We start from the raw sequence: 17798 nt of genomic DNA, 5'->3' as shown, positions 1-17798 counted from the left end.
ACAAAAATATCTCTGAAATTCAAATGATGGAGGCAAACAATGCTCATGCAACGAGTTCCCATGTTTTTATAATAATATCTGATATAGTTACAATAACATACATTGCGATCTTCTTTTGACGTTTCACTGAATTTTTTTTCCTGCTATCCGGTTCCTCGCACCATCACGCACACATAAGGGCTCCCCACTTCTATCAGTCCACATCAGTTCGGTATTGTTCTCCCGCGGTAAATTCCGTAACTGTTCACCCCTCTTGTTCAAAATAAACTGTCCTAGCGGGTAACACTCTCGCTCATGTTGTACTGTACTGTCCTGCCCAGTGCTGCTGTTTATCTGTCTGAAAAGCCTCACCCACTAGAGGCCAAAAGTGAACAAGTGATGGGTGTTATATAAAGAAGGTATGAGAAATCACAAAACATAATGTAACCAAATGCTACAATTAACTTAGTAAAATATCTCAATAGGTTAAAAAACATAATGTTTAATTAAGACTTTATTATTCCAACTGTAATATAATAATACATATACAGAACAACCACTTTTAGTGTTTGAATCAATCATATCTCTCACTAAACACTGTGTGAAATGTTTATTTTTGCCTTATTTTATTCAGTTGGCATGTAGGAGTTGATAACAGTTTGCTTAATAATCTCATTCCATATCTGGATAATTGCTGCAATATCATAGAGGATAAATTTCCTCCTCTATGATATTGCATTATATTAGTTTTGTACAGTATGTTAACTTAATAGCCAAAATACTTGGACATACCTGAATGAGAATAAACCATAATTTGTACTATTTACAAGTATAAGTTTAAGAAAAATAGTTTTAAAAAAGTAATTGAAATCATTAATTTAAAAAGCAGGTTTATTAAAAAAAAAAACATATTTGAAGACCACTAATGTCTATGGCGGTTACGACCCTGGTGGAGTTTTGTGTTCCTTGCCACAGTCGCCTTCAGCTTGCTCACAGGGGTTCTAAATACAATTATTATTTAAGGTAACACTTTATTTTGATGGTCCCAAGTAGATATTTAACTATAAGTGACTTAACAACTGGCTTGCTATAGCTAGTAAACAGTGTTTCAACAAACATTCAGTAGACTTTCAGTAGCCTGTATTTAGATCTTTAATAATGACCTATCTATCTATTTGTCTGTCTGTCCATATCTATCTATTTGTCTGTCTGTCCGTATCTATCTATCTATCTATCTATCTATCTATCTATCTATCTATCTATCTATCTATCTATCTATCTATCTATCCATTCTACTGTTTCTCTGTCTGTCTATCTGTCTATCTGTCTATCCATCTGTCTATCTAGCCAATCACTTTGATTACATATCATTCATTAGTCAGTCGATCAAGCATTATGAAAAGTGCATGACAAATCGATTTTGAAATTCATCCATCTATCCAATGGTCCGTGCACTCACCCTGACACCCATGAAACGATCCCGCAGCACAATCCAGGAGAGGAGAAAAACAAAGGCTTTATTGCAACAGAAGAGAGCAGATACATCGGTGGTGTTGATCTTCCTCAGAGCCTGCAGGTACAGGTAGTTTGTCAGGATCCACAGCAGCCCAAAGGGGGCCACTTTAGTAAAGAACACCTTTGCCGTCAGTCCATCATCCCCAAAGAACCGACAGCACTCTCTACAAAACATAATAAATACATCAATACATTCTCTAAATCATGCACACTTAAATAATACATTCAAAAGACATCATAGGAACACAGTGCATTAAAAAAGAACTACTTTCCAAAGCTAGAAATGAACATTTATGTAGTGACCCAAAAAATTTTCACAAATCAAAACCAGCTTTTATTTTAGCTTTATCAAAGTAGCCACACTTTGCTTAGATTGTTTACATTAAAATCTTAGTTTTGTAAAGAAATTCATATGTAGGTACAATTTACAGTATATCTGTCTACAAAAATAATTTAAAACATTTGAGGGTATAATTTTTTTAAAGGCTCAAAAATAAGTACAGACTTGAACACACCCTCAAAACCTCATACAAAATACACAACAGACAGACAGCACTTGAAAACAATCTTCACAGCTTTTTTTCCTCACTGCATTGTTCGAGTCTGAGGTGACAGCAGTATGATTTGAGGTGACGACAGATATGCACAGAAATTGTTTCTACCATCAGTCCCTCACCATTACTCGAAGTATAGGTCTCTGTGGAACTATAATGGGCGTTTCCCAATCTGTGGGCATTTTCAAACTCAGATGGGCGTTTATATTTAAGATATATTTGTCAGGAAAAGTGTCAAGGCCTTGCAGGAAGCATGCTGTGGTTAAAACCCATAATACAAAGCATAATGAAATGAGAACACAAGAGGACATGAGCAGCTAAACCTTTCATAGGGTGCTGCCCTGCTCCAAATCCCTTTGAAATTATCTGTGCATAACCCAATTAATGTTCACGAATTTCGTGACATAATTAAAAAAAACATTTTTTTAAGTGTGAACTGATGATTTCGATGTGATGTTTACAGCATAACAAATGGGTTTTACACACAAATACAGTATGTATACATGGTGAATGAGTGAGACCCATTATGCATGATGAAAATGTGTAGCCAGAGGTCTGTTCACTTCAGTTCAAAGCTTGACAATCTCCAGGATCAATCAGCAGGTCTTGTGTAGCATGTGTGGTACTAAAGTCATGGTGCAGTTTGTTGCTGGCCAACTGACATCACAATTGACAGATGCTCGTGACAAAAGAGAGAGGGATTATGGGTAGGAACTTTTACTGCCCATTTTCTACTGGTGTTCTCTAAAATGCTAGATGGGACTCTGGACTGCATGTCAAAGACCAGCAGCTTATGAATAACATTAGGCTTTGAACAGAATTGAAGAATCTATATATCACTGCACTGGACTTCGAAAACAAAGCAGGAAGATATTTTCCTCCAACGAGCCGGTTTAAATAAGAAATGAGACCGCTTAGTATTCAGGACACACATGATTAAAGAGAGATTCTGTGAGGGAGCCCATCCGTGAATTGCATCACATAGTACATTACAGTACCAGACATATTAAGAATTACCTCAGTGTCCCCCTCAACAGAGATAAGGGTCATTTCAAGGGATTTTACTGAATGCAACAGTTGGATATTCTGACTGTACTTCATTTAATTTTTGTATTTATGCCAAATCAGAAGTTACAGTACATTTTATTAGATCATTCTGGAATATCACACATAAAATGTACATATTACTTGACAGATGTTGCTGAAACACAGTGGCCCCAAAACATTTTACCAAAATATATATATTTTCAATTCAATAAGATATTTTGCTCAAAATTAAGACAAAAAGTATTTGGACATTTTTTGGTTGTCAAACTTAGTGGAGCATAGTCCATAGTGAATCTGTTTAACTACACCTGTGGTTACTTTCTAGGACACCTGTGTGACTATGTCTACTGAAAATGACCAATTGCAAAAAATGGAAAAGTGAAGTTAGTTTTAAGCACTTGTTTTGATATTTTTTGCATCCAATGTAATGACTTCAAAAAGTGTCCATATACTTTTTGGGGCCACAATAACATTTTGTGTCATTTCTTACCTGAACCTCTGTTTTGGTGTCTGTCTCTCTGGACTCTTGCACAGGTAGCCGATGTAATACAGAGGAAAGAAGAGGCAGTTCCACGTGGTGGCGAACCACGTAAGAGTGAATGGTGCATCATACTGCTTGAAGGTGAGTTTGGCCAGCTGGGTAGAGCCTGCCCAAGACGTACACACGCACATCACCATGGCTACACCCCATATTGCCTTTCGCACCTGGACGGCTGTTACTCGCACACAGCAGCGTATTCTCTGCCTCCCCGTTCCTGACTCCACCCCTGCTCCACCCACCATCGCCTGTCCATCGGCGGTACCCACAACGTTCTCCCGCGGCCGGTCTTCACCTACAAACAAACACAAACAACGTCTCCAAATGGAAATGCAAAAGTAAAAATTTTTTACAAACACTAAACCTGCCGAAAATAGATAGTCCTGCCACAATTTCTCACCATTGGTTGAGCCAGTGTTGCGGTGTCGGGCTACTTGGGATGCTCAAACAAACAGAGCAATGTTTTGATTGCGCCACCAAGCCACAGTGTTTATATATTTCGTGGTGTACCAACCTATGATTGGATTTTTTATAGTTGTTTCTGCATATTTAAGCTGAAGTATGTAATTTCACCAAACAGAATTTCAAAAATAAACATTGTTAAAAGCATGTTTACCTTCCCCTGTGGCGTTACTGGAAGCATGTTGCATCAACAGTGTAGGAGACCTGGGTTCAGATCCCACATTGAAACCAGGAACTAATCACGTTTGCATAATCAGTGATAAATGTGATTCAGAGGTTGCATTTTTCCCTCTAACATAACATTTTTACTCCACTGTTGGTTAGGTTTAGGTTTGGGGTTTGGTTTGGGGTGTACAGTTTATAAAATATGCATTCCTCTTTACTGTATTACAGCCTGTACTGCTGAAAACAACTTGACTTTGGTGCCCCTCTGTGGACATTTCACCTGGAAAATCGAGCTCACACATGCCCATCCGCCCAACAACAGTTACCGCTTTGGACACTGGAGGCAGTGTTTCGCATTTCGGTAGGCACAGACCGATAGCTAAAGAAAAGTCAACCTACTGTTTCCGATTTCACTGTGAGACCAGTCTGCAACCTTCCCTGAAACATTCAAGAGGGATGCAGAATCACTAGTTCATGCTTTCATATCATCACGTCTCGACTACTGTAACTGCCTCTTTACTGGCCTACCAGCTAAAACTATTGCCCGATTACAATACATCCAAAACTCTGCAGCAAGAGTTCTCACTAACACCAAGCGTTCTGCACGCATTACTCCCATCTTGTTTAGTCTTCACTGGTTACCTGTCTCATGCCACATTAAGTTTAAAATTCTTCTCCTGACATACAAAGCTCTCAATGATCTGGCACCTCGTTATATATGTGATCTTCTGCATCCATACACACCAGCACACACTCTTCATTCTTCTGATTCCAAATTGTCGTCTATCCCTAGACTTCGTCTATCCACTTTTGGTGGGAGATCCTTCAGTGTAGTTGTACCTAAAGTGTGGAACTCTCTATCTCACAGCCTCCGTGACATCTCCTCTATTTCTATCTTTAAATCTCAGCTTAAAACACATCTTTTCTCAGCGCATTATCTGTCTATTACTGATTGATGTTTTATTTCTTTTGAAATGTATATTAATGTACTTTGTCCTGTTAAATGTATATGGAGTGTAAAGTGTCCTTGAGCTTGTGGAAAATCGCTATATAAATAAAACATATTATTATTATTATTATTAAATAGCACTGCTTAATCATTCAACACAGAAACTGTTTCAAACTGCCAAAGGGAAATAAAACAAAAAACAAACAAGAATATTTGATGATACAGACACTCTGATTTGAATGTGTCAAGATTAATTTCTCAATAACATCAGTGCTATTGTTTAGATCAGATACGCACACCTCAAGCAGTGCTTACCATCCATTCATAAACGCTCTTAATGGCTCTTCATATTTTCACACACAGTTGAAACGAGTGCAGTAATTACTCTGCTTAGTCCCTGGTGAAGGATTGAATCGGTTTATTCAGAAAGAGAAAAATGGACATCCTTAATACTGAAGTGTCTGATTACTCTCAAGAGATCTATGAAACACAAGAAGGTACTTAAGGAGAAGATACTTAACAAGGTATTGAATCTGAATTTGAACTTTTACCAAAAAGTAACATAAGAGAAAGTCATTCACACGTTAAACACTCATTCTAAAACTTAGGCTATATTGTATGTTCCAAGTAGATGCTTACATATAACTTTTACTATCTCTGCAGTATGTAGTATGTATATTTTGCAAAGTATGCAGATTTGCTGCATGCATCGAATTCCCGTATGACCTACTACATTTGCCAAAATGTGCAGTATACCACGGAGCACATTGCAGTAAATACTATCCTACATACAATACAATGCACACAACATAATCTGCCATTTCAAGTGTGATGAATGAACCAGAAGTAAGTAAAGTCATTCAAGATTCTCATTTTTCACTCATTATTTGATTGGACATACAGAAGACATTTATTATTATTGGTTTTAAAAAAATGGAAAATAATTCACTAAACCTAACTATAATAACTTGTTAAACAGTATTTCGATCATAGCTTTAGCTTGTACACTGTCTAAAAACATATATAATAATCCTTGAAATTCCTTAGGTGGTGTTTTTGCAAGTTAACTTGCTATAGAATAAAGATGTTGATGTTTTATTCCCTTATTTGGACAGCAAAATGTGACTGGAATTTAAAGTTCACAATAATCGCGGTTATCTCAAATAATCGTGATCAGAGGATTATTTGATAATCGTGACAGGCCTAGCCACAGCAATACAGGTAAGGCAGATAAAAGAAAAAATATTTGACTCGGGTGCTATTAATATACATAATTTACATAAATCTTGTAGTTTATGACAATTTGAATTCAGAACAGCAAATTAGTTATGCAGTTAGTTATGTTACTGGTAGACATTTTACTTTTAAAGATAAATGTGGCCAAAAAAAAAAAAAAAAAGACAAATGTAGTACCAGGCTGGGCAAGATAAAGAGGTTTATAAAATGTCGCATAAGGGCATTTTAACAATGTCATAACAATGTGTGATAAAAACGTTATCACAAAAACCTTTTCACTATTAAAAATTATGTATAGGTTTGAACCTACAACCTTTGGGTTGCCAGCAAATATTTGAGTGCTCTCAATCTTTCTGGAAAGCAAAAAAGCCAAAACTTTGAAGACATCAGCAGTATTTTCCAAGGTTATTCAAGGGAATCAGACCTTGCTCCCAACCTCTCTCAAGTACCAATAAAATGCAAACTGTATGCCCTATTCAAAGTAATGAATACAAAAATTAGCTGTCACTGTACAACACTGCCACTGCTATTGCTTTGAAACCTACACACTGGTTCCCTGTCCCCTCATAATGAGCTACCACTATCACTGTGTTTTTAACATGTGGGTAATTATCTCAAAGCAACAAGCATGTGTGTAGTAACCATGGTGGCTGATAATCAGTGTGATGAGGATAGAGATCTCTGGAGACACATGGTCACAAATTCATAAACTCAGCACACACAGAGGCTACATGCACACAGTATTTACTAACAGGTGTGACTCTCAAATAATCCTGTTCATAGAACAGCTAGCAGTTTAAATACAAATTACTAGCCATGCATCAATCCCAACCTTCAGGCCAACTCTGCTGTTGCTAGCCACTGTTTCACACTGGGGTCAGCTAAATCATCCAAACACTATAGCATGTTGGACCAATCAACCCCTAAAGACCAAGCTAAGCACATTTTCGGCCTTTTAAACCAAAACTACATCCTTTAGCAGATCAACATTCATGAAATCTGCCGTCTACCTGCCCAATGTACTTCAACACATACAATAAAACATACAATCGCATGCACACTGCAACCCACCATCAAAACAATGGCGGGTTAAATAATCATTAATAAAGTGTTCTTTACAAGAGATGCAGTTTCTGCTAGGATATTCTGTGTAATTAACATTGAGATAAGTCCTTGAGTTTTGACATTAGATGGATGTCATAAGTAAGACTGATGGAGTCTGAATGAGAAAGTTAATTTAATTTACTCATCATGGCTAACATATCAACCTTCATAAGGCAATTTAAATGGATTCAAAAGGTTCAAGATGCAAATCTTCTAATATCATTTTCAGGGGTTTAATGAAGTGCTAAAGGTTGCAGTGGTCTACACTGTGGCCAAAAGTTTGGAATAATGTACAGATTTTGCTCTTATGGAAAGAAATTGGTAATTTTATTCACCAAAGTGGCAAGTCAATATGTGAGTTAAAATTGTCAAAGAAGCAAAAATAACATGGTTGCTTCAGCAGTTGCATTTTTCATGTCACACTTTGCTTTTTATGACACTAATGGTTTGGTTTAGGTTTAAGGTTTAGGGAGGTAGGTTATGAGTGTTAACCTTAAAAATCTCATCTGTTTTTCCTCACCTTAGCTTTTTATGCAACCTATTCTCATAGAATACATGTTGCTATAACTAAATATTTGCAAATTTAGTTTTACGTGCCACCTTCTACGTTTCACCACAGCTTCCTGGTGAAATTAACAATAGAGGCACTACAACAAATGTGCATTTTATTCACTTTCACACTAATCACGGGTACAATGGCTGATTATGACTTTATAAATACGTATTTTTCGCTCTGTTAATCGCACACTGCCATGTTATGATATTGAAACACTTTGACTCTAATCCATCATTTGAAAAACTAAACATTTTAATGCTTCTATGACAGACACACCTACATTTACACACTAATGCTGGGTTCCAGACAACTCGGGATTTCCCCACCTTGGACTTGAAAAATATTATTGGCATGCCACTTGAAGTCAGACATCCGTCTTTTGAAATCTGGGTAGATCGATCAACACTGACTTCAGCGAGTAAAGTCATTTGACGTCATTTCCAAGATGGCGTGACTTCCGAGCTTTTGTGAAGCATAAAAACAAAGTATTTTCATTGCAGGAAATGTCTGTGTATGCAATATACAATAAATGTACAAGAGGACATTAGGAAGAACTATTTGTGTATCAGTCACCTTTCACCTATTTTGCTCATGAAGTAGCAACTAGATAGCCAGCTAGCTAGCATCTGGAAGACTGTGCATGTGTTTTTGCATTTGGCATGTGTTCATGTGACCATGATGTGTGGTTGACTGGAATGCACTGATGTCGGAAGTGGGAAATTTCAACCTGGATATTCCCTCCTCCGGCAGCATTATTTAAGTGTGATTACATTCCATGGTAGCTGATGTAGGAAATTAGCAACTCTGTGGCAGGGTATATTTACAACTGCCAGCATTGATCACCAATAATATGTAGGATATAATATGTAAATTAGTTTAGGAATCTTGGCCGCGTTCGACCTCCATTATATGAAGGATAAATGACAAATGATCAGATTAGAAATCTGAATAAAAATTAAATATGTAATACAACAGGCTTGTTGTATCTGCTCACAATTTATATATGAGGAATTTTAGCTAAAAAGTTAATTATGATTAATTCAGGGAATACTGAAAGAATTAAGCTGTACATCTGATCACTCGGCCACACTGAGTTGATATGATGCATCTGTTAACTCTTTACAGTAATACTATTCTCATGGTCATTGAAAATAATATCACAAATATGTTGAAATATTGTTGAGCATGGAGCGTAGACCTTTAAGAATCAACTGACGAGATTATTTATCAAAATATACCACAGTCAAATCCTCTTTGAATACAAACAAGACTTTATTTCTAATCTACATAATAAAAACTAAACTAACACACATAGTCAAACATAAAACAGGTTGGTGAATGAGCTGTAACAGAAGGTGAATGGAAATGACCTGTAACCATGAAAATTTAACTCTATAGGCCAAGTCTTGAGAACCATCCATACTTCATTTATTATACAGTTGAAGTCAGAAGTTTACATACACCTTAGCCAAATACATTTAAACTCAGTTTTTCACAATTCTTGACATTTAATCATACAAAACATTCACTGTCTTAGGCCAGTTAGGATCACTACTTTATTTTAAGAATGTGAAATGTCAGAATAATCATAGAGAGAATGATTTATTTCTGCTTTTAATTCTTTCAACACATTCCCAGTGGGTCAGATGTTTAATTTGGTAGCATTGCCTATAAATTGTTTAACTTGGTTCAAATGTTTTGGGTAGCCTTCCACAAGCTTCTCACAATAAATTGCTGGAATGTTGGCCAATTCCTCCAGACAGAACTGGTGTAACTGTGTCAGGTTTGTAGGCCTCCTTGCTTGTGCATACTTTTTCAGCTCTGCCCACAAATTTTATATCGGACCGAGGTCAGGGCTTTGTGATGGCCACTCCAATACCTTGACTTTGTTGCCCGTAAGCCATTTTGCCACAACTTTGGAGGTATGCTTGTGGTCATTGACCATTTGGAAGACCTATTTGCGACCGAGCTTTAACTTCCTGGCTGATGTCTTGAGATATTGCTTCAATATATCCACATAATTTTCCTTCCTCATTATGCCATCTATTTTGTGAAGTGCACCAGTCCCTCCTGCAGCAAAGCACCCCCACAACATGATGCTGCCACCCCCATGCTTCACGGTTGGGAAGGTGTTCTTCGGCTTGCAAGCCTCACCCTTTTTCCTCCAGACATAACGATGGTCATTATGGCCAAACAGTTCAATTTTTGTTTCATCAGACCAAAGGACATTTCTCCAAAAAGTAAGATCTTTGTAGCCATGTGCACTTGCAAACTGTAATCTGGCTTTTTTTATGGCTGCTTTTTAGCAGTGGCTTCTACTTTGTTGAGCAGCCTTTCAGGTTATGTTGATATAGGACTCGTTATACTGTGGATAGAGATACTTGTCTACCTGTTTCCTCTAGCATCTTCACAATGTCCTTTGCTGTTGTTCTGGGATTGATTTGCACTTTTCACACCAAACTACATTCATCTCTAGGAGACAGAATGCATCTCCTTCCTGAACAGTATGATGGCTGCGTGGTCCCATGGTGTTTTTACTTGCATACTATTGTTTGTACAGATGAACGTGGTACCTTCATACATTTGGAAATTGCTCCCAAGGATGGACCAGACTTGTAGAGGTCAAAATTTTTTTTGGCTGATTTCTTTTGATTTTCAAATGATGTCAAGCAAAGATGCACTGAGTTTGAAGGTAGGCCTTAAAATACATCCACAGGTACACCTCCAATTGACTCAAATTAGCCTGTCAGGAGCTAATTGGCTAATTGCCTAAAGGCTTGACATCATTTTTTGGAATTTTTCAAGCTGCTTAAAGGCACAGTTAACTTAGTGTATGTAAACCTCTGACCAACTGGAATTGTAATATAGTCAATTAAAAGTGAAACAATCTGTCTGTAAACAATTTTTTGGAAAAATTAATTGTGTCATGCACAAAGTAGATGTCATAAGTGACTTGCCAAAACTATAGTTTGCTAATATGAAATCTGTGGAGTGGTTAAAAAATGAGTTTTAATGACTTCAACCTAAGTGTATGTAACTTCAACTCGATTTGCAATCGGGTTACCCGAAGTATTAAAATAAAACACCAGCACATTCTAGCAAAAGTCTGGAGGTGTACTTGCATTTCATTGTGTTGCTTTGATTCTTTGGCTCTTTGGCCGGGTCCATAGAAAGTTCTGGTTGTTCTCGGTCGATGTTTTTGGATGCTGGATGGTTCGGTGCTGGAATGAATAGGCGGGGGTTTGAAGCGAGGCCTCCCACAAGGGAGACTCGCGACTCCCCGTCACGTGTGTGAGTCGTAGAGCAGAGGAGAGAACTCTTCGAGAGGGAAGAGGCTGGTCCTTTTAACCCCTTCGGGTTGTTCACACCCCAAAGAGCCTCTTGGCCAATCAGAGGCAGCTTTCAGATATCAAGTGATCATCTCTCTGTCCTTCCTTCTGAAAGTGATTAATGAGTCTTTGTGTGCGGAGATTTCTGTTTCCCGCTCACAAAGTGAACATACTTTTATCCTGACTTTTATATCTTAAATAAAACAAATTATAACAACAAAATGAATTTACCTATTGCTCTCCTCATGTAAAGGCAAACTTTACATACCAGACATGATACATTTGCTCTGAAAAATAATAAAAATTCATAATCACCAATTTCTCAATTTTTTCTCTAGCAATTTTACTATCAAAAAGAGACTGTGTGTTGTGCAGTGTAGAATGATGATACAATGGAGTCTTTTGATCAATGTGTTATAGTTTATATATTTTTAGCTGCTGTTTGCAGGAAAACGATCACAATGTCTCATGATCTCCTATGAGTTTTCATTTTAAGTGTAGCAAATGGTCCAAGAACAAAGAAGCCTTAGTCTAGTATTCTAGACTTTCCTTTGCAATCCTGAGGGTTTCTTAAGAGAGTCTCTTGCAGATGGTTGAGATGGCCATGTCATGTGATGACCATTAAGTGTGGGGGTATTTCCTGATTTATAACATTAGTGAGGAGGGGTCTGAAGGAAGGTTATGTGCTATCCTGAAAAGTTTCCTTTGTTCAGACAATAGTTGAGAATAAACAGATGTGCATTATTAAACAAGGTTGATTCAGACTTTAAGGCACTATCTTGGCAGAGTCTTTAAATTGATGACATTGAGGAATTTCGGGGTGGATGAGGGTCCCTATGTCTAAGTGTTTATAGCCTGGAAGAAAATATCAGTTTACATCCTGGATTCAAGTTATTCTTCTGTCCATAACATCCTACACTGACATGATAAGAGTGCTGGACTTTGGACTCGGAAGATTGCGGTTCGAGACCAGTCAAGCACAAAAGCTAACATGTGAGAAAGTGTCAAAGAAGTGACATGAAATTACATGGTTGGTTCAGAAAAGTAGTTTGCAAAAATGTTGCCATGGTCATGTACATTTCATTAGATCAAGCTGTTTTGATATCAGTCAGGTTTAGTTTTTAGGTTTGGGTAGGGAGGTAAGTTTTGTTGATTTAAAACTCGATAAGTATCAACCTTAAGACTTAATCTGTTTGGGAGAAATTTAACTCCCTTTTAACGGCACACAGTAGACATTTCACCTCGGAATGCCATGATACATGTAATGTAACCACGAAATATACTTTTTTTTGCAAAAAATATTGCTCACATAATTTTCATGAGATCAGGCTGATGTGAGAAATAGAATCCTCCATTCACTCTCCATTTAATTTCATGAACAATTGGAAAAACAATTGAAATATTTAAGAGATCTTATTTATGAGGTTTTTTTCCTAATGGAAAGAAAGCTTTTTTGTTGTTGTTGACAAGATTAAAATCTGTCTGCACCAGAGGCTTAATGCTGAATCAGTCCAGAGCATGTTTTTCTCAAAAATGTTACAAAATGATTCAGTGTGTCAAGAGGAACAGTCTAACAAATGATGTCAGCATTTGCCAACCATGAACAAATTGAACCTTCAATGAGGCCAGTCGCAAAATGCCACAAAAATTCAGCTTTAAAAATGTGACAGACTTTGAATCCGAACTTCTCTGACCTAGACTCAGCAAAAACTGGGTGACACAAAAAGCTTACTCACAAAAGTGGCAGATCTGCCTAGGGCAGGGCGATATGACAATATATATATCGTGGCGATGATATCAAGTGTCAATCGACAGAGATTTTGCTATATCGTGTATATCTTGATATGTTAATATCCATGTGCGCAGCGGGGACTTATCTATCATTGGGCAGGGCTTCACGTGAGACTGAGAGAATTGAAGAAACATGGACAGGGTTTTTCATCATTGAATAATTTTCTGCGGCCGCCCAAGCAAATTCAGTGACCTTCATTGCACGTTTGGCACTTTAAAAGCACAAAATATTCTTCTCATCTGACACGCAATGTTTCACGAGCTCCGAAGTGCGGGCGAATCCAGCAGACTGTATCGTGTCTTTCATACCAGACACGATACATTTGCTCTGAAAAATAGTTAACTATTTCAAAATGGATAATACAAGATTAAAATTCATAGTCACCAATTTCTCAATTTTTTCGCAAATTCGCGATTTGTACTCCAGAGACAGGAGAGCTCAGAACGGGATCACTCGAGCTACTTGTTATTAAAACAGGTGCGACATCTGTGGTGCGACATCTGTGGTTCGCACAGCAATAATCACTCATAATACAATAATCTGTTTTACCACCTCAAATGAAGCACGCAAAAGAATATTATGAAAGCCAAAAGATGAATTCCACATTAATTCTGTCATTTATTTATTTGTCAAGAATTGGTATTTATTTGATATTTATTTTCTTCAAGAAGTGTTTATTTTCGTTGGATAATTTTTTACTTATGTTTTATTTTCTTTGTCGCATTGCTTTGAGAAGATCTTGAGTTTCTTGAGCAAAGTTTATAATAATAATAATAATTTTGGTCAAAAACATTTTAAACTGAAATGTAGAATAATGTTATATTTAGCATTTTGGTAAATTAGATTTTTGAAAACAAGTAGATTTTTATTTATTTATTTAATTTGACATTGTTTGACTTGTTCCAAGTAAAGAGGAAGTAGTTTTTATTTATATAGTATTGAACTGACTGTCTGGAGTTCCAAAAAAAAGGCATTACAATATGGTTATTTAATATATAAACCACTTTTTATTGATTTTCCAGAAAACTTTTACTATATTCTGATATATATATAGTTATTGTGATATAAAATTACTCATATCGTGACATAATATTTTGGTCATATCGCCCACCCCTAGATCTGCCATTTGGTAAGTTCTAGTAAAATGAGCACAAAATCTAAACCCATGAGCAAGGAGAAAGAAATGTGGCTTAATGAGTTTCATTACTTTCAACCTATTTCCTACTTCAGAATGGGTTTACATTTGAAGAAAAAGCCAAAGGCTGCCTTCAGCCCACAATGCCAGTTGCTGACTCTTAAAAATGGTGAATAATCCATAATGATAACTGCAGCCCTGTTGTGGAAGTCATTAGGTTCAATGATTGCTTTGTATGCTTGTATAATTGCCATAGAATATGAGCTTATTTTACACAAGATAACCCATAATGATGATTCCCTATTCAAGGATGATAATGTCCCCATGTATTCTGCTGAACTAACTAATACAGGTGCATCTCAATAAATTAGAATGTCGTGGAAATGTTCATTTATTTCAGTAATTCAACTCAAATTGTGAAACTCGTGTATTAAATAAATTCAATGCACACAGACTGAAGTAGTTTAAGTCTTTGGTTCTTTTAATTGTGATGATTTTGGCTCACATTTAACAAAAACCCACCAATTCACTATCTCAAAAAATTAGAATATGGTGACATGCCAATCAGCTAATCAACTCAAAACACCTTCAAAGGTTTCCTGAGCCTTCAAAATGGTCTCTCAGTTTGGTTCACTAGGCTACACAATCATGGGGAAGACTGCTGATCTGACAGCTGTCCAGAAGACAATCATTGACACCCTTCACAAGGAGGGTAAGCCACAAACATTCATTGCCAAAGAAGCTGGCTGTTCACAAAGTGCTGTATCCAAGCATGTTAACAGAAAGTTGAGTGGAAGGAAAAAGTGTGGAAGAAAAAGATGCACAACCAACCGAGAGAACCGCAGCCTTATGATTGTCTTCACAAGGACTTCACAAGGAATGGACTGAGGCTGGGGTCAAGGCATCAAGACACAGACATGTCAAGGAATTTGGCTACAGTTGTCGTATTCCTCTTGTTAAGCCACTCCTGAACCACAGACAACGTCAGAGGCGTCTTACCTGGGCTAAGGAGAAGAAGAACTGTACTGTTGCCCAGTGGTCCAAAGTCCTCTTTTCAGATGAGAGCAAGTTTTGTATTTCATTTGGAAACCAAGGTCCTAGAGTCTGGAGGAAGGGTGGAGAAGCTCATAGCCCAAGTTGCTTGAAGTCCAGTGTTAAGTTTCCACAGTCTGTGATGATTTGGGGTGCAATGTCATCTGCTGGTGTTGGTCCATTGTGTTTTTTGAAAACCAAAGTCACTGCACCCGTTTACCAAGACATTTTGGAGCACTTCATGCTTCCTTCTGCTGACCAGCTTTTTAAAGATGCTGATTTCATTTTCCATCAGGATTTGGCACCTGCCCACACTGCCAAAAGCACCAAAAGTTGGTTAAATGACCATGGTGTTGGTGTGCTTGACTGGCCAGCAAACTCACCAGACCTGAACCCCATAGAGAATCTATGGGGTATTGTCAAGAGGAAAATGAGAAACAAGAGACCAAAAAATGCAGATGAGCTGAAGGCCACTGTCAAAGAAACCTGGGCTTCCATACCACCTCAGCAGTGCCACAAACTGATCACCTCCATGCCACGCCGAATTGAGGCAGTAATTAAAGCAAAAGGAGCCCCTACCAAATATTGAGTACATATACAGTAAATGAACATACTTTCCAGAAGGCCAACAATTCACTAAAAATGTTTTTTTTATTGGTCTTATGATGTATTCTAATTTTTTGAGATAGTGAATTGGTGGGTTTTTGTTAAATGTGAGCCAAAATCATCACAATTAAAAGAACCAGAGACTTGAACTACTTCAGTCTGTGTGCACTGAATTTATTTAATACACGAGTTTCACAATTTGAGTTGAATTACTGAAATAAATGAACTTTTCCACGACATTCTAATTTATTGAGATGCACCTGTATATATTTTTAAATTGTCTGACTTTTCCCATAGTAAGCGATCAAAAATTCCTTAGACTTACAATAGAAGCAAATTCCCACAGCCATGTTTAATCATAGTATGAAGACTTACAATAAGAGTGTAAGCTGTTTTAGCAACAAACGGAGGACCAAACTCCCTAAAAAGGCCCATGACTTCTGAAATTGGGTGTAGTGGGAACATATGGGTGTAGTGCTTGGTGTCCACAAACTTTTGGCCATGTATTGAATAAGTGAATCAGTGACTGTTAAATGCAAAATGCAAAGTCATTCTTTTTATGTCCTGGCAGATTGCCTTATAACTGACTCTATATTCTGACCTAGTGTTGGTTCCTTTATCTACTGGGGAAAACAGACTTCCATGCCATTTTTTCAGCACATTTAATCCCATTTTTAATGTGTCTCTGAGCCCTTTATAGTCTACCATAGCTTTACTCTCTCCTATGTTTGTCTCTTCAGTGCAGATTTCTCTTGCTGATAACTGCCAGCTCTTTGTAGCACCAACACTCTCTGTTGTGCTCTCTTTCTTTCTCTATACCTCAGTTCAGCTCAACGAGCATGAAAGAGCACAGTCCTCTGTCACCACCTAAAAACACAGCCTCCACTCTGACACACAAACACACACACACACACACACACACCCGTAGACACACAGACACACGCTTGAAGAAAAACACTTTATTGTATTATTAAGAACAGATGACAGAAAACCTGTCTATGCGCATGTATGTTTGTACGGAGGCGTGCGGTCTTGTGGAACACACACATGTAAAAGGTTCTCACTCTATCTTTGTTTCTGTTTTATGAATTTTGTTTTGTTTTTCAAGAACAGTATCATCTATGAGTGCTGCAAATGATCTCAGACATCTCAGCTCAGGAGGTGCTTTGAGTTAATTTCGCTTTATTTCCACAGAGCAGTTCATTGTGACCACAACTCTGCAGGGTCACTTTATAAATAGCCTATACATCTGTGATTAAATCATAAAATAATACAAAAACACATTAACTTCGAACCATGATTTATATTTCAGTGATTATTATCATCATTATAATTATTATGTTTACATTTAGAATTGTTTTTATGTCTTCATTTGTGTAAGAAATTTTCTGCCTGCATGTTTAGACGGATACTTGCCTGACAGTCAATGGAAAGGTGGTTACTTTTATATATATTATTTTTTTGATCACTTCATTATTTTATTTGCTTTTTCGTTTCGTTTGGAGTGCAATTTGAATTTAGTGATTTAAGATTTTAATTTTTTTAATTAATTAATGCAAATCACAAAAGTAAGAATATTCACTGATCCCTCAGCTCCGGGTTTCCGATGTAATTGGATATTGAGATACAATATCCAATTACATATATATATATATATATATATATATATATATATATATATATATATATATATATATATATATATATATATATATTTACAGTTGTGCTCAAAAGTTTTCACACCCTGGCAGAAATTGTGAAATTTTGGCATTGATTTTGAAAATATGACTGATCATGCA

The 17798-nt window shown here is 37.0% G+C and overlaps 1 protein-coding gene across 2 annotated transcripts in view; it reads right to left on the bottom strand.

Moving 5' to 3' along the window:
* Positions 1–17798, bottom strand: part of slc35f3b (solute carrier family 35 member F3b) — a 95375-nt gene that overhangs the window by 9242 nt on the left and 68335 nt on the right. For both annotated transcript variants that reach the window (XM_051648770.1, XM_051648771.1), the window contains 2 exons: positions 3586–3928; positions 1439–1658 (listed from right to left, as the gene is read on the bottom strand). In XM_051648770.1, the coding sequence (XP_051504730.1) occupies positions 1439–1658; positions 3586–3928 (563 nt within the window). The remainder of the gene's footprint in view (positions 1–1438; positions 1659–3585; positions 3929–17798) is intronic.

This window comes from Myxocyprinus asiaticus, chromosome 21 (genome assembly GCF_019703515.2).
Source record: "Myxocyprinus asiaticus isolate MX2 ecotype Aquarium Trade chromosome 21, UBuf_Myxa_2, whole genome shotgun sequence".
NCBI lineage: Eukaryota > Metazoa > Chordata > Actinopteri > Cypriniformes > Catostomidae > Myxocyprinus > Myxocyprinus asiaticus.
The sequence above is the reverse complement of the archived record's forward strand: the minus strand, read 5'-3'. Positions and strand labels throughout refer to the sequence as shown.